At 37.4% G+C, this 25,932-nt stretch overlaps 1 protein-coding gene across 3 annotated transcripts in view; it reads left to right on the top strand.

Annotated features, from left to right (window-relative positions):
- Positions 1-25,932, top strand: part of ZFYVE9 (zinc finger FYVE-type containing 9) — a 182,539-nt gene that overhangs the window by 77,875 nt on the left and 78,732 nt on the right. For all 3 annotated transcript variants that reach the window (XM_040231136.1, XM_040231135.1, XM_040231134.1), the window contains exons 3-4: positions 6,407-6,512; positions 10,859-12,954. In XM_040231136.1, coding sequence (XP_040087070.1) covers positions 6,443-6,512; positions 10,859-12,954 — 2,166 coding nt within the window. In that variant the 5' untranslated portion in view covers positions 6,407-6,442. The remainder of the gene's footprint in view (positions 1-6,406; positions 6,513-10,858; positions 12,955-25,932) is intronic.

The following is a 25,932-nucleotide window of genomic DNA, read 5'->3' as shown; positions in this document are numbered from 1 at the left end:
TCATTTACAGTTTTTTTCATTTGTTACATCTTATGCAACTAGAGAAAATATAAAATCCAGGAAATTAGTATTTTATTTGTCCGTTCATCAGTTGAGAGATATCTTGGTTGTTTCTATGCTTTTGCTTTTATGAATAATGCTGCTGTGTGCATATTCATGAGTGTATATAGTTCTGTCCCATTTATCACAGGCAGATTTGTGTAACCACCATTGCAATTTAAGATACAGCACAATTCTGTCACCACAGATATCTCCCTTGTGCTTCTCCTTTATAGTCATGTGAACTCTTCTCTCTCTACTGTCACATATTTAATGACTTCTTAAAATTAAAAACATAATTACAAATCACAGTAAGAAATGAGCTGAGCAAGGATAGAGATAAACCATGTTATGTTCATGAATGGGAAAACTTAGTATCATTACCAATCCTGAGGGAGGGGCAGGCTACGAATTCTAATTTCTGAAGGTTGATTTTATTGGCACTTTTTTCCATCGGGCACCATTGCTGAGTCTTGGGGCCACTTGGGGCAGTTTTTCCTTCAGCTCCTGTCTTTATGCAGAGAGCCGAGGCTGGCCTTCTGTAATGCAGAAACTTCTAGAAGTTTACAGCCAATGGTTCCCATCCTACTTTCTAGCTTTCAAATCCTGGGTCTGAAGGTTGTTGTCTAGTGTTGTAACCTCTGTGACTGCCACCCTTCAGTTCTCACTCATTGCTATGGCTTGATCTCTTGTTTGTTAATGGCATATTTCTCTTTCTTGGTTTTGAATTTCACTGTATAAACTCTTTAAAAATAATGTGTTTTATCTAGAGTTTCTGTATTCAAAGTAGAAAGGAATGTTTTCCACCACAAGCTCAGTACAATTTTTTTCCTTTGCTTTTGAAAAATTTCAAGCCTGTAGAAATGTTGAAAGAATAGTATAATGAAGACTATATGGTGAAAGAATAGTACAGAAATATCCATCACCAGGTTCATCAATTTCTACTGTTTTGCCTCTTTCTTGAGCACTTTTCTCCTCCCCGCCTCACCGGTGCCACTCACTCACACTGACATTCACATATTTTTTTTCCTGAATTATTTGAAAGTTAGTTGCAAATAACATAATACTTCTTCCCCAAATAGATACAGTAGGTGTCTCTTAAGAGTAAAGATAGTCTCTTACAAAATTTAAATACTTATCACATCCAGGAAATGATAATGTAGAGTCCAAATTCCCCTGATCATCCCTTAAATGTCATTTTTTTGCTGTGTGTTTTATATATATATTTCCTTGATCCAGTTAGTATTCATGCATAACATTTGGTATTTCATTTCTTTAGTCTGTCTCAACTCAGAATTGAATACACTGAATTTTTGGAAGAATTCAGGACAGTTGTCTTAGAATGCCTCACATTCTACATTTGTTTAGTTTTTTTTTTTGTCTAGTTTTTCAGGATTCAATTCATATTAAACAATTTGAGAAAGAATACCTTGTAGGTAAATGTTTTAAATTTATCGTGTCACATCAGATGCATATTGTCAGCTTGTTAAACTGTTGGTGATGCTAAACTTGTTCATTTGGTTAAGGGAGTGATTACTATATCTTTTCACTGTAAATGTCCATTTTCTCCCTTGGGACTAATAAATCATCTATAGAATGATATTTTGAAGCATTGTGAAAATTTTCTTCCCCACTGTTTACCTAAAGGTTTTAGGCATCCATTTTTGATGCTTGCCTGAATCAGTAGTTATAATTGGAGTTGAATACAATTTCTTGAATGGCTGTTTATACTGTTTATTTATTTCACAGGTGTTTGTGAAATAGGTGCCACATTAGGTTCTGTGACAGTCACATGGTGACCACTGTCTAGTGGGTGTCTTGGGATTATAGCTCAGGGATGGAGCATTTGACTGCAGTTTAGTGGGTGCCTTGTGGTGTCTATGGTGTAGCGGGAGAGACTGACATTAATCAAACAGTCACACCAATATATATTTATAATAAGACTGTGATAATTATTATAAAGGGAAAGGTAAGGGTGCTTTGAGAGATTATAAAGAGAGATCACCTTTTCTAGGGATTCAGAGAAGACTTCTTGTGAAAGTAGTATTTGAGCTAAGAACTAAAGATGTAGAGTTGGCCAAAAAGTTCCTTCAGGTTTTAAGTAGAAATAGAAGACACATTTTACATTTTCACCAGGAAATTTATTGAGTAACATATTCACCCTTTAGTTCTACTACCCTTTGCCATTTTTCTGGCAACTTCATAATTCCCTCTTCTTAAAACTTTATCACTTTGAGTAAAAAACTGTCCCAGGTGCCTTTTACAGTCTTCTGGGGAATTAAAATTTTTTCCATTAAGAAAGTTTTGTAAAGACCGAAATAAATAGAAATTCAAAGGTGCAATGTCTGGTGAATATGGCAGGTAAATCAGGACTTCCCAGCTGTAACAGTTTTTGCCTTGTTGTTCAGTTGCTCAGTCGTGTCCAACCCTTTGTGACCCCATGGACTGCAGCATGCCAGGCTTCCCTGTCCTTCACCATCTCCCAGAGCTTGCTCAAACTCCTGCCCATTGAGTTGATGATGCCATCCAACCATCTTGTCCTCTGTTGTCCCCTTCTCCTCTTGCCTTTAATCTTTCCCAGCATCAGGTTCTTTTCTAATGAGTCGCTCTTCACATCAGGTGGCCAAAGTATTGGAACTTTAGCTTCAGAATCAGTCCTTCCAGTGGATATTCAGGATTGATCTCCTTTAGGATTGACTGGTTTGATCCCCTTGTAGTCCAAGGGACTTTCAAGAGTCTTCTCCCATACCACACTTCAAAAGCATCAATTCTTCAGCGTTCAGCCTTCTTTATGGTTCAACTCTCACATCCATACGTGACTACTGGAAAAATCATGACTGACTATATGGACCTTTGTTGGCAAAGTGAAGTCTCTGCTTTTTAATAATGCTGTCTAGGTTTGTCATAGCTTTTCTCCCAAGGAACAAGTGTCCTTGCACCTAGTTTTTGCCTAGTCATCAAAGAAAGTCCTGATGGAAGATTATGTGTTTTCTGTTGACTAATTCTGGATGTTTTTCATTGAGTGCCACTTTCATTTGGCCCAAATGGTAACAGTACTTGTTGGAATTTATTGTTTGATTTTCCGGAAGGAGTAGAAGATTCCCTTCCAATCCCACTATATACACGATATCACTTTCTTTGGATGAAAACCATCTTTGGTGTGGTTAGTGGTTCATTTCTCTTGCCCCACGATCTCTTCCATTCCATATTATTGTACAGTATTAACTTTTCATCACCCATCACAATTTGTTTTAAAACCATAACGTTTTATGTTTTGAGTAGAGAATCACACACAGAAGTACAGTGAAGAAAGTTTTCATTTACCTTATGTGGAACCCGAACATTAGAGTGACTAACATTACCAAGCTGGTGCAAATAATTTTCAAGGCTTTATTTGGATATTTTGAATATGTTGATTTATCTCCTGTGTGGTATTAACATTTATTGTTCTCAGTTAATGCCTTATTTTGATTGACATCAACTTCAACTGATCTGCCCGACCGTGGAGCACCATCCAGCGAGAAACCTCCAGCCCGGAACGTCACCGACCACTTCTGATATGATTGATCAGGCATAGCGCCTTCTCCATATACTACACAAATCTTTTTTTGCGTTTCAGTTGTGTTTTTATCTTTCTTGAAATAATAAAGCATAGTATGCCAAAAATGTTACTTTTTTCCTTCCATCTTCAATGTTAGAATGTCTATACAAAAATTCACCAATTTTGATTTTTTTTAAAAGTACACTCTGATATGACAGCTGTCACAGTACAATTTAACAAAATTGTTTTAAATGAAGTTAAAGACAACTAAGTGCTACTAGAGCCATCTTAGGGGAAAAAACTGAAAAAACTTTTGGGCCCACTATTTTGGCAAGGAGTGTGTATATTGGAGACAGATAAAAAGTCTCAAAGAGAAAAGGAGCATGAGACATTGAAGAAATGTATATCAAGTAGTGTTCCAGCACAAAGCATAGTGTCTGCACGTAATAGGTGCTCAGTAAATATTAGTGGAAGGGAGGATAGGACTGTAAAATTAGCCTGTGTAATCACTGTTGCTAGATTATTTATTTTATAATAAAAAGATCAACTCCAAGGCTTAAAAACTTAATTACTGATGAAGCATTTATCACGTGCGACACAGCATTTTAAATGTGTTATCTGTGTTAATTTATTTAATCTTTGGGTATATACTGTTACTACTCAGTTTTGCAGATGAAAATTAAGTCACAGGTAATTTGAGTACTGGACTTCCCAGGCAGCTCAGTGGTGAAGATTTGGCCTGCTACTGCAGGAGACGCAGATGTGGTTTCAGTCCTTGGTCCGGACAGACCCCCTGGAGAAGGAAATGGCAGCCCACCCCAGTACTCTTGCCTTGGAAATTCCATGGATAGTGGAGGCTGGCGGGCCACAGTCTATGGGATCAAAAACAGTCTGACGCAACTGCACGAACAACTGAGCATGCACGCAGGCACAAATTGAATAACTTCCCTAAGGTCAAGTAATTAGTAAGTGAATTAGAAACTAGGATTAGAAGTTGGACGGTCTAGTCCTAGAGTTTATCTTCTTGTCCATTATGCTGTAATTCTTACTATTGTTTAAAGTATAAACAATACCTTTCTCAAATTTACATTCCAGGGCTTCCATAATATAATGCCTGTCACGACAGCTGTGTCCTGCTGTCATCCATGTAAATAAATCCTTGTTCCAATTTCACTGATTCCTCAATAATTGCCCATTCCTAGTATGTCTCTCCCTGTTTGAAATTTCACTTGTGCATCTTCCCATGTAGAAGACTATTAGAATTTTATCCATCCTTCCAGACCCAGCTCAGATCCATAAATGCCTTCCTTGACCATCCAAACTGATGAGCTGATCCATTTCTTGAACAAGTACTTACTCTGTAATACTTGTTAATTTTGACAGATTAATCATTTAGTTTCTTGAGCTGTGTTATGAAAATCATTTTGATTACTACTTAAATTTTCTCATTTAGCATTGTTTATCATTAAGTAAATGATAAAATTCTTGATGTTAGGGATCGTATCTGAGACTTCAGTTGATCCCAGTACCCTGCGTACAGTAGATGCATTGTAAATATGTTGATCTGATTGTTTCTGTGGCTTAGCTATTGTAACTAATGCTGCAGTGAACATGGAGGTGCAGACTCTCTTCCAGCTAGCAATTTTATTTTCTTTGGATGTATACCCAGCAATGAAATTACTGGATTATATGGTGGTTATACTTTTAATTCCTTAAGGAGCTTCCATACTTTCTGTAGTGTCTGTATCAGTTTGCGTTTTCGCCAATAGTACACAAGGATTCGCTCTTCTCCACATTCTCACCAACACTTATCATTTGTTTTCTTTTTTGATAATAGCCATTCTGACAGGTGTGATGATATCTTTGTGGTTTTGATTTGCATTTCCCTGATGATTGGTGATGTTGAGCATTTTTTCATGTACCTGTTGGCCATCTTATGTCTTCTTTGGAAAAATATCTTTTCAGATCCTCTGCCTACTTTTAAATGTGGTTGTTTATTTTTTTGATGTTGAGTTATATGAGTTCTTTGTATATTTTGGATATTTACCCCTTGGTGGATATATCATTTGCAAGATCTTCTCCCGTTCAATAGGCAGCCTTTTTGTTTTGTTGATAGTTTCTTTTGCTGGGCAAAGTCTTTTTAGTTTGATGTAGTTCCATTTGTTTATTTTCACTTTCGTTTCTCTTGGCTAAAGAGCCATATCCAAAGGAATATTGTTAAGGCTGATGTCAAAGAGTATATTACCTGTATTTTCTTTTAGTTTTATGGTTTCAGGTCTTATATTCAAGTATTTTTATCTATTTTGAGTTTATTTTTATATATGGTATGAGAAAGTAGTCCAGTTTGATTCTTTTGGATGTAGCTGTCGAGTTTTCCCAACACCATTATTGAAGAGCTGTCTTTCCCCCATTCCCTTTGTTATAGGTTAATTGTCCATACAAGTGTGGGTTTTTTCTGAGTTCTGTGTTCTGTTCCATTGATCTGTGTGTCTGTTTTTGTGTGACTACTGTGCTGTTATAATTACTGTATCTTTGTATTATAGTTTGGCATCACAGAGTATATTATGGGGTGCTTTTTAAATAGTGATCTTGTCAATCACTTTATTAGTAATTGGTTTGTTCATATTTTCTATTTTTTATGATTTAGTGTTGTAGGATGTATGTGGCTAGGACTTTATTCATTTATTCTGAGTTGTCCAATTTATTAGAATATACTTATTCATAGTAGTCTGTTATGCTCCTTTGTATATCTGTTTTATCAGTTGTAATATTTATATATTATATTTTAATAATTGGGAGTATAATAAAATTTGATCTTTTTTCTAGATTTAAATAAGTCTCTTGAGTGGTGTTTTCTCACCGATGGAGAATTACTTCCAAGCAGAAGCTTACAACCTGGACAAGGTGTTAGATGAATTTGAACAAAACGAAGGTGAGAATTTAGTTTGGTGACACTGTTTGAATGTATTTATGATATAGAAAATGTGGGATTATAAGAGGATGCAGTAGTAAAACAGAGAAAGTTGGGTCCAACGCTTTATTGATGATAGTACTATATATTAATATTTAAGAGGAAGAACTAACACTTTTTTAGCCCTAACTATGTGCCAGATACTAAGCTAACGCATAACCTAGGCTAACTCCTGATTCATGTAAATTTGAAACCTATTATTTTGGGATTTTATTAGATGTATGTAGTTGGGCTTTATAAATATCAAGTGAAAGTGTATTGTCCTTTCAGTTTGGATCATTTATACAAGTATCTTCTCACTCTCTTCTCTGGTTTCTTCCCTGCTTGTATCACAGTTTTTTGTCACCCACACAAATGTTGCTCTTAATCATGTGAATACTGTCTCTAGAATACCGCTGACTCTCATTAATAAAATTATAGTTCTTTACCTCGGTCTCTTTGCAACTTCTGTAGGTTCTAGTAGAATATTTTCTACATAGTTGATTTGCAAAATATTCCTGTTGGGTCAGTAAAAATTGTCGCTCTCGTTGAAATATAGTGTTTGCTTACCAAAAATAACTCCTTTAAAAGGAGAATGATTTCAGAAGCCAGATTTTTTGCAACTCTGCTGATCATTTGTTTTGAACTTTTTCCTTTTTTTACTTTTTGGTTGCTCTGTGTCTTCATTGCTGTGTGTGGGCTTTCTTTAGTTGCAGCAAACAGAGGCTACTCTTCACTGCGGTGGCTTCTCTTGTTGAGGAGCACAGGCTCTATGCATGTGAGGAATTGAATTCATGCTCCCTGCATTGGCAAGCAGACTCCCATCTACTATACCACCAGGGAAGTCCTGTTTTGAACTGTTTTTAAAAAATCTCAGTTGTTGTTGTTTAGTCATTCAGTCGTGTCCGACTCTTTGTGACCCCATGGACTGTAGCATGCCAGGCTTTACTGTCTCCCGAAGTTTCCTCAAATTCATGTCCATTATGTTGGTGATGCCATCCAACCATCTCATCCTCTGTCACCCCATTCTCCACTTGCCCTCAGTCTTTCCCAGCATCAGGGTGGGAGTTGGCTCTGGAAGTTTCCAGTGAGTTGGCTCTTTGCATGAGGTAGCCAAAGTATTGGAGCTTCAGCTTTGGTGTCAGTGAATATTCAAGGTTGATTTCCTTTAGGATTGACTGGTTTTATTTATCTCCTTGCTGTCCAAGGGACTTTCAAGTGTCTTCTCCAGCATCACAATTCAAAAGCATCAGTTCTTCAGTGATCAGCCTTCTTTATGGTCCAACTTTCACATCCATACATGACTGCTGGAAAAACCATAGCTCTGACTATCTGTACCTTTGTCGGCAAAGTTATATCTCTGCTTTTTAGGTTTTAAACACTGTCTAGGTTTGTCATAGCTTTTCTTCCAAGGAACAAGTGTCTTTTTGTGGCTGCACTGCACCGTGGCTGCAGTGATTTTAGAACCCAAGAAAATAAAATCTGCCCCTGTTTCTATTTTTTCCCCCATCTATTTGCCATAAAATGATGGGACTGGATGCCATGATCTTAGTTTTTTGAATGTTGAGTTTTAAGGCAGCTTTTTCACTCTTCTCTTTCACCCTTATCGAGAGGCTCTTTAGTTCCTCTTAACTTTCTTGTCATTAGAGTGATATCATCTGCATATCTGAGGTTATTGATATTTCTCCTAGGAATCTTGATTCCAGCTTGTGATTCATTCAGCCTGGCCTTTTGCATGAAGTGCTCTGCATAGACGTTAAATAAGCAGTGTGACAATGCACAGACTTGACAACGTACAGACTTGTACAATGTACTCCTTTCCCGATTTTGAGCCAGTCCATTGTTTTGTATCTGAATTAACTGCTGCTTCTTGACCCGCATCCAGATATCTCAGGAGGCAGGTAAGGTGGTCTGGTATTCCCATCTCTTTAAGAATTTTCTACAGTTTGTTGTAAAGTAGATGTTTCTTTGGAACTCCCTTGCTTTCTCTGTGATCCAGTGGATGTTGGCAATTTGAACTCTGCTACAGCTGTGCATCTGGAATTTCTTGAGTCACGTACTGCTGAAGCCTACCTTAAAGGATTTTGAGCATTACCTCTCTATTTCTAGTATGTGAAATGAGTGCAATTGTACGGTAGTTTGAACATTCTTTGGAATTGCTGTTCTTTGGGATTGGAATGAAAACTGACCTTTTCCAGTCCTGTGGCCACTGCTGAGTTTTCCAAGCAGTTTGCTGACATATTGAGTGCAGCACTTTCATAGCATCATCTTTTAGGATTTTAAATAGCTCTGTTGAATTCCATCACCTCACTAGCTTTGCTCATAGTTATACTTCCTAAGACCCATTTGACTTCACACTCCAGGATGTCTGGCTCTAGATGAGTGACCCCCCACCATCATGATTATTCTGATCATTATGATCTTTTTTGTATTGTTCTTCTGTGTGTTCTTGCCATCTCTTAATCTCTTAAAGGAAGTACATGTTACCAATCTCAAGTCTCTGCTAGCCCAAATTTGGGGAACTCAGGATTTAACATTTAGCAGTCAGAGTATATTAACCCCATTCTCCATGCAATCTGAATTTTTTTATGGCTTTTGCAATCTGACCTTTCTAGCTTCTTTTCACTACATTCTTACACTAATTCTTTTTTCACCTCAAGCTGACTTACTTAATTGCTCTTTCAGATTCTTGTGCTTGGGGCTGTACTTTTCCTTTTTTCTCTTTTATATATGTCCTGTTTCCAAGTTTATGTAAAATTGTCTTTGAAGCCCAGCACATATCCTCCTGCTTCCATGAATTCAAGTTTGCCGCATCAGCCTGTGAAATATCTTTATACTAAATTTATTTTCTACTACTACATAGTAGTTTTCAAATACTTAATCTATCATATACTGCTAGTTAGATATTCATGTTTGCTGTATCTATTTCTTATTTTTCCAGCTAGATTATGTACTTTTTGGAGTCCAGAGCTATCATTTACTCTCATATTCCTCAACCTCAATGCTTTTACTGTGGTATCACTTAGCATGTTTTTATTGTGTATCTACTGCATATTTATCAGAATGTTTTTATTGTGTACCTATTACATATCAAGTGCTCTGCAAAGCTAGGACTAACACTGATGGGAAGAAGTGGTTTCTGCCTGAAAATGTCAGGTAAATCATTGTATTTCAGTGTAATAAATGCTTTGATAGAGAAATGAACAAAGTACTAAGGAAACCTTAAAAATTAATGTTGCTACTAGAGGAAGGGGCTTCCCTGAGAGCAGATTGTATCTATGAAATTTCAGGGCTGTGATTATCAGATTTACTCTAGGAAGAAAGCAGGAAAGGCAGTAATTGCAAAGTGCTTTGTTTCTTCTCTAATTAGACATACACATAGCACTATAACTTGGGAAAGTAGCTATCATAGTTATGATCTATTAAAAAATAAACATTAAATGAAATTTTGATTATTGATAGAGTATAAAAACATTGATTTAATATGGCAAATGCAGAATTTCTGCCAAATTTCCTCAGTATAATTATGAACCTAAGAAATAATGTATTGTAACATGGTTATAAGCAGAATTTCACATACTGTAGGAAACTTTTATACTTGTTGCAGACAAATTTCAAATATATACAAAAGTAAATAGAATAGTATAATAAATTCCTGTGTATTCATTACACAGCTTCAGTAGTGATTGACATGCTGCCATTTTTCATTTATATATCTTCATTTATTCCTTACTCCCTGCTTCATTGTTGGTTTTTTTTTTACAGATTTTTAAAGGTAAAATTTATACATTAATTGTATAGATCTTAAATGTACAGTTTTGGCCAAGAGATATATCCGTATAACCCACATCTTAGTCATGATGTAGATTATAGAACTTTCTGTCTCCATAGAAAATTCCTTTGTTTCCTTTCCACTCAATTACTATATCCTCATCACTGTTCTAATTTGTTTTTCACTTTAGATTAGCCCCTACCCCATACTGTGCTTAGCCTATCCAAGGCCTACCCGATTACTGCACTCCCCTGCTCAGCTCAAAGGACAGCCTGCCAGTCACTTTAATTATGTTAACTAGATCAAGGTAGAATTCTTTCGTTGTTTGAAATGTTCTGAGATATTACCATTTGGTGATATATAATTCAGGGAACTGTCTTAAATGTTTTCTCTTATCCTTAGCTAAAAATCAGAAACTTCATATCCTAGGAATATTCTGTTTTCACATATCCTAGGTAGATTTTACTTTCAGAGAACATTTGCAAGTGTATTTCAATAAGAGTCCTAGCCTTATCAGTGTTACCAACAAACTTATTGTAATTATTTATTTTTTCAGATGAAACCGTTTCTCCTATTTTATTGGATACAAAGTGGAATAAGATTCTAGATCCTCCTTCTCGTCAGCTGTCACTTAACTCTGCACTGACCAGTGTGAATGAACCTACAGTTTCTGAGTCACAGCCACAACTGAAAGTCTTCCCTCTGGCTCATTCAGCTCCTCCTAACACAGAAGGAGAGGACCACTGTGCTAATGGACAAGACTGTAGTCTGAATCCAGAGATCAACACAATGTGGATTGATGAAAATGCGGTTACAGAAGACCAGTTAATTAAGAGGAACTGTAATCGAGATGATCAATGCAGTACTGTCGAAGTGGGAGAGAAGAAATGTGGAAACCTAGCTTGTCTGCCAGATGAGAAGAACGTTCTTGTTGTAGCTGTCATGCATAACTGTGATAAAAGGACATTACAAAGCGATTTGCAGGATTGTAATAATTATAATAGTCAGTCCCTCAAGAATGCTTTTAGCTGTTCACTGGATAATGAAAACAGACAAACTAATCAGTTTAGTTTTAATATAAATGGGTCCACTGAAAAAGATATGAACTCAGAGAAACAAATGGATCCGTTGAATAGACCAAATGCAGAGGGGGATTCTGATAAGTATATATGTACTACTTCTGATAATCTAGCCAGTGTTTGTTCCCCTTCACAGTTACAGGATGATGAAAATATAGACAGAGACCCCTCCATGTCTGTGATTACAAGCTTAACACTAGATTCAGTAATCTCATCCCAGCAAACAGAGGAAGGTCCTGCTGTAAAGCAAGAGGATGCTACCCCAGATGAGGTTCTCACCGGCAAAACCAGCTCTCCTAGGACAGACCTGGGGAGTCCAAACTCCTTTTCTCACTTGAGTGAGGAGATTTTGATGAAAAAAGAGTCAGCAGAGGAGAGGACAACTGAAGAATCCACCCAGTCTGCTTTACCTTTACTTCTCAAAACTGACAAGCCTAATGCGTCTGGCAGGGATGATAACTCTGAACAGGTTTCAGATTGTCTTGTGCCCAGTGAGGTTAAAGCTGATGACAAGGAAGGTTGTAAACATGAAGAAATTCTTGGCACTAAAGAACTTCTTAATATGACAGAGCATTTCTCTGAATCTCAGGAGATGACTAACTGGAAATTGACTAAACCAAACAAGATGAATGACAGCCAAGTAAAAAAAGAAAATGAGAAGTTCCTGCAGATGAATCAGCCTGAAGACACGTGTGATGATAGTGGAGCGTGTGATAGAACAGCAGAAGCAGGTCTAGATTTAAAAGGAACTTGCATGAATGAAAGTGAAGGATGTGATTTCTCCACTGTTATAGATACACCAGCAGCAAATTCACTATCTAACTGTTGTGATTCCTATGGAATGCAGAGCCCAGTTGTTTGTTTTGTTCCAAAGACTTTACCCTCCAAAGAAGATTCAGTAACAGAAGAAAAGGAAATAGAGGAGAGCAAGTCAGAATGCTACTCAAATATTTATGAACAGAGAGGAAATGAAGCCACAGAAGGTAGTGGACTACTTTTAAACAGCACTGGTGACCTAACGAAGAAAAACTATTTACACAATTTCTGTAGCCAGGTTCCATCAGTGCTTGGGCAATCTTCCCCCAAGATAGTAGCAAACCTGCAGTCTATCAGTGTTCCTTTTGGTGGTGCAAGACCCAAGCAACCTTCTAATCTTAAACTTCAAATTCCAAAGCCATTATCAGACCATTTACAAAATGACCTTCCTGCGAACAGTGGAAATACGACTAAAAACAAAAATGATGTTCTTGGGAAAGCAAAATTAGGGGAAAACTCAGCAACCAATGTATGCAATGCCTCTTCGGGAAACATCTCTATTGCTGATACAAATGGGGACCATTTAGAAAGTTATGAATCTGGGATATCCAGTAGACCGTGCCTTGCATTAGCTCCAGAAAGCCCAGATAATGATCTCAGAGCTGGTCAGTTTGGAATTTCTGCTCGAAAGCCATTTACCACTCTGGGTGAAGTGGCTCCAGTGTGGGTACCAGATTCTCAGGCTCCAAACTGCATGAAATGTGAAGCCAGGTTTACATTCACCAAAAGGAGGCATCATTGCAGAGCATGTGGGAAGGTAAGTTGTGTGTGTCGGGAATCTGGCATGTGCATTTTACAACGCTCAATTAAAACTTAATAAAGGTAATATAAGGGAGCATGCTTAAGGCTGAGATGAGATTACAAATAGCTTTTGAATATACAGTTCTAGTAAATTTCCAAATGAAAAATGCCCTCGCTGATTCTTAGTGTTTATATAATTTTCTTGTTGTGAAGATTTAAGCCAGATCAATTTTCATGAAGAGATGAGAACTGCAGAAGTGGTAACTTTGATTTCTATATTGATACTTGCTTAATGGAATAGCTTGAAATGAGAAAATTATTCTTCTGAATAAGATTTTAAGAAATTTAAGAAATGTTTATAATTGACTTTATATTTTTTAATTCTTGAGTAATTATACTTAGAATCCATCCCAGTTTTTACTATAGAATTTGTGCCATTGTACTAGACATTCTGAAACTTTCTGTACACATATTTTTGTCTTTTGCCCCCATATAACTTTGACTCAAAAGACTTGAAAGCTGTTGATCCTTGTGACAATGTAATAAGGATAATTGATATTCCTTAGTTCTCCCAAAATTCTGTTAGCTAGTGACAAATCAATATACTAATATTTCTTTAAGCAAGAACTATAAACAAGGAGGAAATAGGATTTTGTATTTTTTAAAGGAATGTAAGGTTTTGTGTCAGGTCTGGATTTGAACTTCAGCTTTATTACTATTATCTATATAACTTTATTAAGCTTTGCGTGCATGCTAAGTTGCTTCCGTTGTGTCTGGCTCTATGCAACCCTGTGGACTGTAGCCTGCCAGTCTCCTCTTTCAGGGGATTCTCCAGGCAAGAATACTGGAGTGTGTTGCCATTTCCTTCTCCAGGGGGTCTTCCCGACCCAGGGATCGAACCCCTGTCTCTTGCATCTCCTGTACTGGCAGAGGTTCTTTACCACTAGTGCCATGTGCCAAATTTATCATAAGAAAACAAACCAAAAGATAACTTTCATTGGGCTGCTCTGAAGATTAAATGAAATTACATGTAGTAGTAAGTGCTCAGTAAATGACCTCTGTTTCTCTTCTTGCCTGATTTACTGGTCTGTCTGAATTAATTAGATTGCCGTCAACTTCAAGGGACAGACTATCTGGCTCTCAGTGACTCAAACAAAAATAACATTTATTTCACATAACAAGAAGCCTGAAAATAGAGACTCTGCTGTGTCTGGGTGTAGACTCAGGGTTACTGAAGTTCTCTTGGTCTTCCCTTTATGGTCTCAATATACTGTGGCACAGCTTTAAGCATGAAGTCCAACCTGATGACTTCCTAAGTACAGAGAAGCTGGTCAGTGGCAAAAAAGCTTATTTCTCTTGCCACCCTCTCATCAGGAAGGAAAGAAACCCTAGCAACTTCTTTCAATTTATTGGCCACTTCTAGACCACAGGTCCAATTTAGACCAATGACTGACAACAGGGAACAGAATTGCCAGGATTGGCGAAGACCAATCGTGATTCACCCCCTGGGGCTGAGCCAATATGGCAGCATTAGCTCCAGAAAGCTCAGATAATGAAAAGCATATTAAAAACTACAAAATCCTATTTCCTCCTTGTTTATAGTTCTCACTTAAAAAAAACCTAGTATATTGATGTGTTACTAGCTAACAGAATTTTGAGAGAACTAAGGAATATCAATTATCCTTATAACGTCACAAGGATCAATAGCCTTCAACTCTTTTTCGAGTCATAGTTATATGGGGGGGAAAGACAAAAATATGTGTACAGAAAATTCCAGAATATCTAGTACAATGGCAAGCAAAAAGGGGAAGAATGGTTCTTGGGTAGACATTCAACAAGGGTTACTATAAAGTCATAGAACAAATGAACCAAATAATGGGGAGCAGAAAGTTGTTAAAATTGTGACTGGTCTGTTAGTCTCTGATTATTAAAATTTGAAGAAAATAATGTGTCTAATTCCTCAGTATTTTGCAATCTGAAGGAAACCTGTGGTCAGTAGCCTGAACAGTTAGTTTTCTGTTAGGGGATTAGAGGCATCATTATTTTTGTTTCTGTTCTATGTTTTGCTTCCTGTGTGTAACACTTTGTGAAAATTTTGCTTTCTTAAGCAAATAATAAAAATGCTTTTGTTCCAGGCCAGCATATTCAGATGTAATGACTAAATAGGTAACAGGTGGATTCAGAAAGAAAATGGTGGCATAAAAATGCATATAAGCTGAAAAATTACATGGAATTTTTGCTGAGTGGAATTTGTAGAATTTATAATTCATATGGATTATGGATTCATATTCCATCTTTTTTTCTTTCTATCTCCATTTTCCTCAGGGATATTCTGAGGATTGTTGAGATAATGTCTGTAAAAATCCTTGAGCGTCTCAGAAGACAGGGGCTTATAAATGTGGGGATAGTTTTTCTAGACAGTAAATTAATCAAATGATACTTGGAAGATAGCTGGAAAAATACCCTAAGCAATGTGATTTTGTAAAATAGTGTTTACTGTCGAAAAAAATTTATTTTGTACCATTTTAATATTTCTACTATCCAGTAATTTCCAATACTTTTTAAAACTTAATATCTATAGGCAATAAGTTTTCCTTACTGTAACAAGCATATATTAAGCATCTACTGTATGAAAGTTTCTGGGCTAAGTGCTGGAGATTTGGAGATAGAATGTATGACCCCATAGAGTTTATAATCAGAAGGATTGATTTCAGTGAGTGAGGAATATCTGGATTTCCTGTAGTTTTGCAAAATTCCTAAAAAAAAAAAGGGGGGGGGGACCTGCTGATCTGAGTAGAAAATTGGACCATCCCATACAATTTATAAAACAGTATTTTAAGAGTCAGTTATGTGTGTTTTATAATCATTCTCATCTTATAGAATGGGTGGTTAATTTTTTCCTACTTGACAGATCAAGAATTAGAGTCTCAGAGAGGTCAGGGAATATATCCAAGGTCACACAGCTTGAAAGTGGTAGAGCCACCTTTGGAGGAAAAGCTAGGACTCTTTCCTTCTGTCATAACTGCTTCTCCTAGCATGTCTCCTCATTTATAATAGCAGTATAAACAAAATGCCTTAGAAACAGTAAGATAGGGGAGCTTAATTTTCCCAAGAATGGAAGGAGTCAGGAAAATTGTAATATAAAAAGCAACCATTTGGGCCTTCTCTGGTGGTCCAGTGGTTAAGACTCCTCTATGTTTCTGCTGCAGGGGTCTTGGGTTCCATCCTGCATGCTGCCCTGTGAGAATACCGTACCCCCTCTTCTGCCCCTTGCTAAAAGATAAAATGACTATTTGGAGAAGGAGATAAGAAAGTGGATATAACTTATGGATCAAAATTCTAAAGTATGTGAAGAGAATGGGATCACAGCAGAGCACAGGTGGAGAATTAGCAATAGGAAAAGGGAAATCATTTTACAGAAGAATCAGTTCAGTTCAGTTCAGTTCAGTCGCCCAGTCGTGTCCGACTCTTTGAGACCCCATGAATCACAGCACGCCAGGTCTCCCTATCTATCACCAGCTCCCGGAGTTCATTCAGACTCACGTCCATTGAGTCAGTGATGCTGTCCAGCCATCTCATCCTCGGTCGTCCCCTTCTCCTCCTGCCCCCAATCCCTCCCAGCATCAGAGTCTTTTCCAATGAGTCAACTCTTTGCATGAGGTGGCCAAAGTACTGGAGTTTCAGCTTTAGCATCATTCCTTCCAAAGAAATCCCAGGGTTGATCTCCTTCAGAAGGGACTGGTTGGATCTCCTTGCAGTCCAAGGGACTCTCAAGAGTCTTCTCCAACACCACAGTTCAAAAGCATCAATTCTTTGGCGCTCAGCCTTCTTCACAGTCCAACTCTCACATCCATAACATGACCACTGGAAAAACCATAGCCTTGACTAGCCAGACCTTAGTCGGCAAAGTAATGTCTCTGCTTTTGAATATGCTATCTAGGTTGGTCATAACTTTTCTTCCAAGGAGTAAGCGTCTTTTAATTTCATGGCTTCAGTCACCATCTGCAGTGATTTTGGAGCCCAAAAAAGTAAAGTCTGACACTGTTTCCACTGTCTCCCCATCTATTTCCCACGAAGTGATGGGACTGGATGCCATGATCTTCGTTTTCTGAATGTTGAGCTTTAAGCCAACTTTTTCACTCTCCTCTTTCACTTTCATCAAGAGGCTTTTTAGCTCCTCTTCACTTTCTGCCATAAGGGTGGTGTCATCTGCATATCTGAGGTGATTGATATTTCTCCCGGCAATCTTGATTCCAGCTTGTGTTTCTTCCAGCCCAGCATTTCTCATGATGTACTCTGCATAGAAGTTAAATAAGCAGGGTGACAATATACAGCCTTGACGTACTCCTTTTCCTATTGGAACCAGTCTGTTCCATGTCCATTTCTAACTGTTGCTTCCTGACCTGCATATAGGTTTCTCAAGAGGCAGGTCAGGTGGTCTGGTGTTCCCATCTCTCTCAGAATTTTCCACAGTTTATTGTGATCCACACAGTCAAAGGCTTTGGCATAGTCAATAAAGCAGAAGTAAATGTTTTTCTGGAACTCTCTTGCTTTTTCCATGATCCAGCCGATGTTGGCAATTTGATCTCTGGTTCCTCTGCCTTTTCTAAAACCAGCTTGAACATCAGGAAGTTCACGGTTCATGTATTGCTGAAGCCTGGCTTGGAGAATTTTGAGCATTACTCTGCTAGCGTGTGAGATGAGTGCAATAGTGCAGTAGTTTGAGCATTCTTTTGCATTGCCTTTCTTTGGGATTGGAATGAATGCGGACCTTTTCCAGTCCTGTGGACACTGCTGAGTTTTCCAAATTTGCTGGCATATTGTGTGCAGCCCTTTCACAGCATCATCTTTCAGGATTTGAAACAGCTCAACTGGAATTCCATCACCTCCACTAGCTTTGTTCGTAGTGATGCTTTCTAAGGCCCACTTGACTTCACATTCCAAGATGTCTGGCTCTAGATGAGTGATCACACCATCGTGATTATCCGGGTCGTGAAGATCTTTTTTGTATAGTTCTTCTGTATATTCTTACCACCTCTTCTTAATATCTTCTGCTTCTGTTAGGTCCAGACCATTTCTGTCCTTTGTCGAGCCCATCTTTGCATGAAATGTTCCCTTGGTATCTCTAATTTTTTTGAAGAGATCTCTAGTCTTTCCCATTCTGTTGTTTTCCTCTATTTCTTTGCATTGATCACTGAAGAAGGCTTTCTTATCTCTCCTTACTATTCTTTGGAACTCTGCATTCAGATGCTTATATCTTTCCTTTTCTCCTTTGCTTTTTGCCTTTCTTCTTTTCACAGCTATTTGTAACGCCTCCCCAGACAGCCATTTTGCTTGTTTGCATTTCTTTTCCATGGGGATGGTCTTGATCCCTGTCTCCTGTACAATGTCACAAACCTCATTCCATAGTTCATCAGGCACTCTATCTATCAGATCTAGGCCCTTAAATCTATTTCTCACTTCCACTGTATAATCATAAGGGATTTGATTTAGGTCATACCTGAATGGTCTAGCGGTTTTCCCTACTTTCTTCAGTTTGAGTCTGAAACAGAATAGGCTGTGATAAAAAGATACTTGAATATAGAAGGAGTTAATAGAAAACTGTGGGAAATTATTTAGCAATGCTTAGTGGCACCCCACTCCAGTATTCTTGCCTGGAAAATCCCATGGACGGAGGAGCCTGGTGGGCTGCAGTCGGGCACGACTGAGCGACTTCACTTTCACTTTTCACTTTCATGCATTGGAAAAGGAAATGGCACCCCACTGCAGTGTTCTTGCCTGGAGAATCCCATGGACGGAGGAGTCTGGTGGGCTGCAGTCCATGGGGTCGCTAAGAGTTGGACATGACTGAGTGACTTCACTTTCACTTCCACTTAGGGCATATATTCAGCTCTTGATGAGTAGAATTACAGATATTGTTACATTTATCTTGATATATTGTCTTTAAGAAGAGTATAATTATATTGAATTTAGGAAGATATTAAAATATTGCAGTTTATTTCTATATTGTTACAGTGAACATCAAAACACCTGGATTCCATTCTTGTCTTCATTGTTAATTGGAAAACTATGTCATGCTCTAAAATGCTTAGCAGATGGGTTTTATTTTATGATTTCATGCAATATTAATTCATATAATTGTTCCATATAGCAGCATAATCTTTTACTTCTCCTGTATGATAAGTAATAAATTACAGAATAGAAAGAATACAGAAGAGAGTTTCCTGCTGGTCCAGTGGTTAGGACTTGGGGTTTTCACTACTGTGCCCCCAGGTTCAGTCCCTGGTTAGGAAACTAAGATCCTGCGAGCTGTGCAGTGAGACCAATAAAAAAAAGAGTACAGAGAATTCCTTCCTTGAAAAGTTCTAATGATTGTTGTTAATCTAATGAACTTAGCCCTCTAAGTTCAAGTGATCATTGTTATTATATACCTATATTTATTTCCTGTGGAAAACACTGAATCTAGTAGATCATGGTTATTCATCCTCTGTTATGTTCCATTTGCCATAAATATTTTGACCCCTTTTTATTTGATTATTTGACTTGAAAGGCCTAAAGGAAGCTAATGAGTTTAAGAGTACAGGAAAGAGTTTTTTGAAAGTGGAAAAGAATTTCTAAAAGAAAAAAGTTTTTTTATCTTCTATTTGGTCACTCACAAGGTTTTATCACACTTTATCCATCACCATCAGTGATGTGACTGGTTGTTATTTACGAGATTTTAGCTGGTTAATGACTGTTCTGTCTACTGAAATAGACATGAAAATAGCCTTTAAAAGTTCTTGAACTGATACTCACAATGTAGATACTGTATATTTGTTTAGGACAGTGTGCAAGATGAGAATAGCATTTTTTTAAAACACTTCTACTATATACTAGGCTTATCTGGTCTAAACTAAACACAGTTCTCTGAGATACAGTTAAAGAGGAGAAAAGTGCCTGAGAAAGAGTTTATAAGTGAGAGTGCATGGATTTTAACACAAATTTATTCAGTTCCAAAGCCCCTTGCTCTTTTTACCACACTGGACATAGTAGCAAAATTTATCAGTATTTGGATTGCTTACTAGAAATCTGTCATTGTCTTTGGGTGAACACTAGTTTTGGACAGTGGTAAAGGACTAGGAATTTGAAAGGAAGACAAAAATGCTAAGTGATTGGTGCTATCAGTGGATGGGAGAGTATAGCAAAGATAGCAGGATTTTAGGTTTTACTTCACTATTAGGTCTTGGACTACAAATTAAGAAAAGAACAATGTAGGTGCCAGCTCATAGAGTGAGGAGGGATACACCACTCCAGTTTACTCACTACTTTTTCCACATTAATTGACTTTAACAGTATAGCGCAAAATTGATGGATTTTTACTATGTTTGGATAGATGGTGATTTGAATAGACAGACCACAGAAGAGGAATGTAGGAGAGGAAGAATGGAAAGAACAGTGGAATGAGTATGCAACAGCTCTGGGCTTCTGTTTCCTCTGCTGTGAAAGGAAGGGATTGCATAGATTTTATTTCCTTACAGCTCTGAAATCTTGTGTGAACTTCTGTGTTTAAAAAAGAAAGAAAAGGAAATGATAAGGTTTGTGCTAGCACTGATTTATCTCTGTAAAGTTATTATTAAACATACTTGATTAGCCAAGGTCACTTTGTGGGAAAAATATGCCATTAAACATTTTGTAATGTGCTGTGCTGAAAGTGTGTTTTCTGGAAGTCATCTTAGTTTGATTGGAATGCTGCTTATTACAGTACCACTTAATGGGCTATACTAGGGATTGTGTTTTGCAATTACTGTTCTTTTTTATTCATTTCCAATAGTACTAATTCTTTTACACGAAATGATCATCACATATAGTTTAAAGCAGATAGCTTGATGACGTGTATAACATCAAAATGGCATATTGAAAACTGATCTAGATTATTTTTAATATAGCTCTAGAAAGATACTTCCCTCTACACAGTGGGGATTATAGATATTTAATGTATACAGAACATTTCTAAATGTAATTATAAAATGTTATGTTTTACATAAATGTATATTTATGAAAGTGATTCATGTATAATGAACATTTCTGAATGTAATTACAAAATTTTATGTTTTACATAAATTTATATAACAAGTTTATATAATTTATATGTTAATGTATAAAATAGCAAACTACAGTTAGTATTTAATGCCATACTTTTAATTTGAATTACTGTTCCACAGTAATTATGAGTAATTTTGTCTATAAAGGTATATAAATGAACTGTATAATAATATTTGATATCTTTGTTTTTATAGCATATTTTTAAGTGGAAAATATTTTAAAGAATTAAAATAATTTTTCAAATTTGAAATTGAAAATAAAACACATTTTTAGATGAGAAGGAGAGGCCTGGTACTATTTTTGTTTTAAACAAAGTAATATTTATATGTTTAAAGATGGCAATCTTCTACCTACTTTTACAAATCCGAAGTCCCTAATTCAGCTCCCTGGATATACCCACTTTAAGAAATTAATAACCTGTTTCTTAAGTTAAAGTATAGTTGGTTTACAATATTACATTAGTTTCAAATGTACACCATAGTGATTCAGTATTTTAGTAGATTATACTCTTTTTTTGTTTTCTGACTGCACCATACAACTTGTGGGATCCCAGTTCCTAAAACATGGATTGGAACCACACCTTTGACAGTGAAAGTGAAAGTCCTAACCACTGGACTGCCGGGGAATTCCCTATATTCTATCTAAAATCATTAAAATAATGACCGTGTTTCTCTGTACTGTATGATGCATCCTTGTACCGTATTTATTTTATGCATAGTGGTTTCTATTGCTACCTCTCAATCCTCTATTCTTATCTTGCCCCTCCCCTTCCCTCTCCTCAGTGCTAACCACTAGTTTGTTCTCCTTATCTGTGAGTCTGTTTTTTTTGTCATATTCAAGAGTTTTGTCTTTCTCTGTCTAACTCTTCTCACTAAGCATAGTACTCTCTAAGGCCCATCCATGTTGTTGTAAATGGCAGAATTTCATTCTTTTTAGTGGCTGAATGATGTCCTGTGTGTGTGTGTGTGTGTGTGTGTGTGTGTGTGTGTGTGTGTGCTTCCACATCACATGTGTCCATCCATGCATGCACATGCACACGTGCCCTACATATTCTTTGTCCATTCTTCTGTTGATGAACATTTGGGTTGAGCCAATATCTTGGCTCTTGTAAATAATGTCATGATGAACATAGGGGTCCGTATCTTTTTCAGTTACTGTTTTCATATTCTTTGGCTGAATAACCAGAATTGGGATAGCTGGATAATACATTAGTTCTGAGCTTAATTTTTTGAGAGATTTCCATACTGTTTCCATAGTGGCTATACCAGTTTACATTCCCACCAGTAATTTATGAGGATTCCCTTCCATGTCCTTCCTGACATTGTTATTTGTAGACTTTTTGATGATAGCCATCACGAAAGGTGTGAAGGTGATATCACATTATGGTTTTGCTTTGCATTTTCCTGATGATTAGTGATGTTGAGCATCTTCCTGTGGCTCGAGGCCATCTGTGTGTCTTCTTTGGAAGCATGTTCATGTGTTCTGCCCATTTTTAAATTCGGTTGTTTGTTTTTTTGATACTGAATTGTTTGAGCTCTTTATATATTTTGATATTAATCCCTTACTGATCATATAATTTGCAAATGTTTTCTCCCATTTTGTAGGTTGTTTCTTTGCTTTGTTGATGGTTTTCTTTGCTGTACAAAATCTTTTAAGTTTAATTAGATGCCATTTATATATTTTTGATTTTTTTTTTTTGGCTTAGAAGACAGATCCAAAAAAATATTGGTACAGTTTGTGTTAAAGAGTGTTCTCTATGTTTTCTTGATATCTTATACTTTCCAGTCTAACATTTAGGTCTTTAATCCATTTTCTTTTCGTAAGTGGTGTGAAAAAATATTCTAATTTTATTTTATAAAATAAATGTAGCTGTCCAGTTATCCAGCACTACTTATTGAAGAGACTGTCTTTTGTCCTTTGTATATTCTTGCTTCCTTTGTCATAGGTTAATTGATGTAAGTGTATGGGTTTATTTCTGGGCTCTCTATTCTGTGTTGATCTGTGTGTCTTTTTTTGTGCCAGTACTATGCTATTTTTATTTTTTAAATTTTAATTTTGTCTTGGGGTATAGCCAATTAACGTTTCAGGTGAACAGCAAAGGGATTCAGCCATACATATACATGTGTCCAGTCTCCCCCAAACTTCCCTTCCATCCAGGATGCCACATAACATTGAGCAGAGTTCCACGTGCTGTGCAATAGGTCCTTGTTGGGTATCCATTTTAAATATAGCAGTGTCAGTTCAGTTCAGTCACTCAGTCTGACTCCTTGCGACCCCATGAATCTCAGCACACCAGGCCTCCCTGTCCATCACCAACTCCCAGATTTACCTCAAACTCATGTCCATCAAGTCGGTGATGCCATCCAGCCATCTCATCCTCTGTCGTCCCCTTCTCCTCCTGCCCCCAATCTCTCCCAGCATCAGAGTCTTTTCCAATGAGTCAACTCTTTGCACGAGGTAGCCAAAGTACTGGAGCTTCAGCTTTAGCATCAGTTCTTCCAAAGAACACCCAGGGCTGATCTCCTTTCGAATGGACTGGTGGGATCTCCTTGCAGTCCAAGGGACTCTCAAGAGTCTTCTCCAACACCAGGGTTCAAAAGCATCAATTCTTCGGCGCTCAGCCTTCTTCCCAGTCCAGCTCTCACATCCGTACATGACCACAGGAAAAACCAGAGCCTTGACTGCTGCTGCTGCCACTAAGTCGCTTCAGTCGTGTCCGACTCTGTGCGACCCCATAGACGGCAGCCCGCCAGGCTCCCCCGTCCCTGGGATTCTCCAGGCAAGAACACTGGAGTGGGTTGCCATTTCCTTCTCCAATGCATGAAAGTGAAGTGAAAGTGAAGTTGCTCATTCATGGCCGAGTCTTAGCAACCCCATGGACTGCAGCCTACCAGGCTCCTCCGTCCATGGGATTTTCCAGGCAAGAGGACTGGAGTGGGGTGCCATTGCCTTCTCCATAGCCTTGACTAGATGGACCTTTGTGGGCAAAATAATATCTCTGCTTTTCAATATGCTGTCTAGGTTGGTCATAACTTTCCTTCTAGGGAGTAAGCGTCTTTTAATTTCATGGCTGCAGTCACCATCTGCAGTGATTTTAGAGCCCCCCCAAAATAAAATCAGCCATTGTTTCCACTGTTTCCCCATCTATTTGCCATGAAGTGATGGGACCATATGTCATGATCTTCATTTTCTGGATGTTGAGCTTTAAGCCAACTTTTTCACTCTCTTCTTTCACTTTCATCAAGAGGCTTTTTAGCTCCTCTTCACTTTCTGCCATAAGGGTGGTGTCATCTGAATATCTGACGTTATTGATATTTCTCCTGGCAATCTTGATTCCAGCTTGTGCTTCTTCCAGGCCTGCGTTTCTCATGATGTACTCTGCATGTAAGTTAAATAAGTAGGGTGACAATATACAGCCTTGACATACTCCTTTTCCTATTTGGAACCAGTCTGTTGTTCCATGTCCAGTTCTGACTGTTGCTTCCTGACCTGCATATAGGTTTCTTAAGAGGCAGGTCAGGTGGTCTGGTATTCCCATTTCTTTCAGAATTTTCCACAGTGTATTGTGATCCACACAGTCAAAGGCTTTGTAGCAGTGTAGTACTATGCTGTTTTTATGACTGTAGCTTTGTAGTATAGTCTGAAGCTAGCACTCCAAGTTTGTTCATTTTTCTTAAGAATGGTTTGGCAAGTCAGAGTTTTTTGTGGTTCCATATAAGTTTTAGGGTTGTTCTAATTTGGTGAAAAATATCATGGTTATTTTGATAGGAATGGCATTAAATCTGTAGATTGCTTTGGGTAGTACAGTATTTATCCATATTGCTTCTTCTGATTCATTTCTTCAGTTTCTTCAATTCATTTCTTCAATATCATCTTCAATTTCGTTCATCAGTGTTTCATGGTTTTTAGAGTCTTTTACCTCCTTGTTAAGTTAATCCTAGCTATTTATTGTTTTTGATGCTGTTTTAAAGAAGATTGATTTACTGCTTTTTCTCTCTGGTAGTTCATTATTAGTTTATAGAAAATCAACAGATTTCTGTACATTAATGTCATATCCTGCAACTTTACTAAAGTCATTTATTCTAATAGCTTGTCAGTGGAGATTCAGGGTTTTCCTACATGTAGAGTCATGTCATCTACTAATAATGACAGTTTTACTTCTTCCTTTTCAATTTGGATGCATCTTATTTCTTTTTCTTGTCTGAATGCTGTGGCCAGGACTTCCAATACTGTGTTAAATAGAAGTGATTGGGAGTGGGCATCCTTTGTCTTGTTCCTGATTTTAGCAGAAACGCTTTTAGCTTTCACCATCGAATATGATGTTAGTTATGGTCATGGGCTTCCCTGGTGGCTCAGTGGTAAAGAATCCACCTTTAGTGCAGGATACTTTGGGATTTGTTTGTTCTTCTTTTTCTAATTGTTTTAGATTATAGTTTAGTTTGTTTGAGGTTTTTCTTATTTCTTGAGGTAGGCCTGTATTGCCATAAACTTGCCTCCTAGAACTGCTGTTGCTGCACCTCAAAGATTTTGGAATGTTGTGTTTCCACTTCATTTGTCTAGGGTATTTTCTGATTTTTCTCTGTGATTTCTTCATTGATTCATTGGTTTTTTAGTAATGTGCTGTTTAGTCTCCACATGTTTATGTTTTTCCCATTTTTCTTTCTGTAGCTGATTTCTAGTTTCATACCATAATGATTGGAAAATGCTTGAAGTAATTTCTATCTCACATTTGTTGAGACTTGTTTTGTGACCTAGAATATAATCTGTCCTGGAGAACCTTCCATATACACTTGAAAATAAGGTATTTCTGCTTTTATGGATTGGATGTCCTGTAGATGTTTTTTAAGTTCAGATAGTCTAATGCATCCTTTAAGACTGATGCTTGCTTATTGAATAGACTTTTCTTTTTCTA

The sequence above is a fragment of the Oryx dammah genome, unplaced genomic scaffold (assembly GCF_014754425.2).
Source record: "Oryx dammah isolate SB20612 unplaced genomic scaffold, SCBI_Odam_1.1 HiC_scaffold_28, whole genome shotgun sequence".
In the NCBI taxonomy this organism is placed as follows: Eukaryota; Metazoa; Chordata; class Mammalia; order Artiodactyla; family Bovidae; genus Oryx; species Oryx dammah.
Note: the sequence above shows the minus strand (reverse complement) of the source record. Positions and strands in the feature narration are given on the sequence as shown.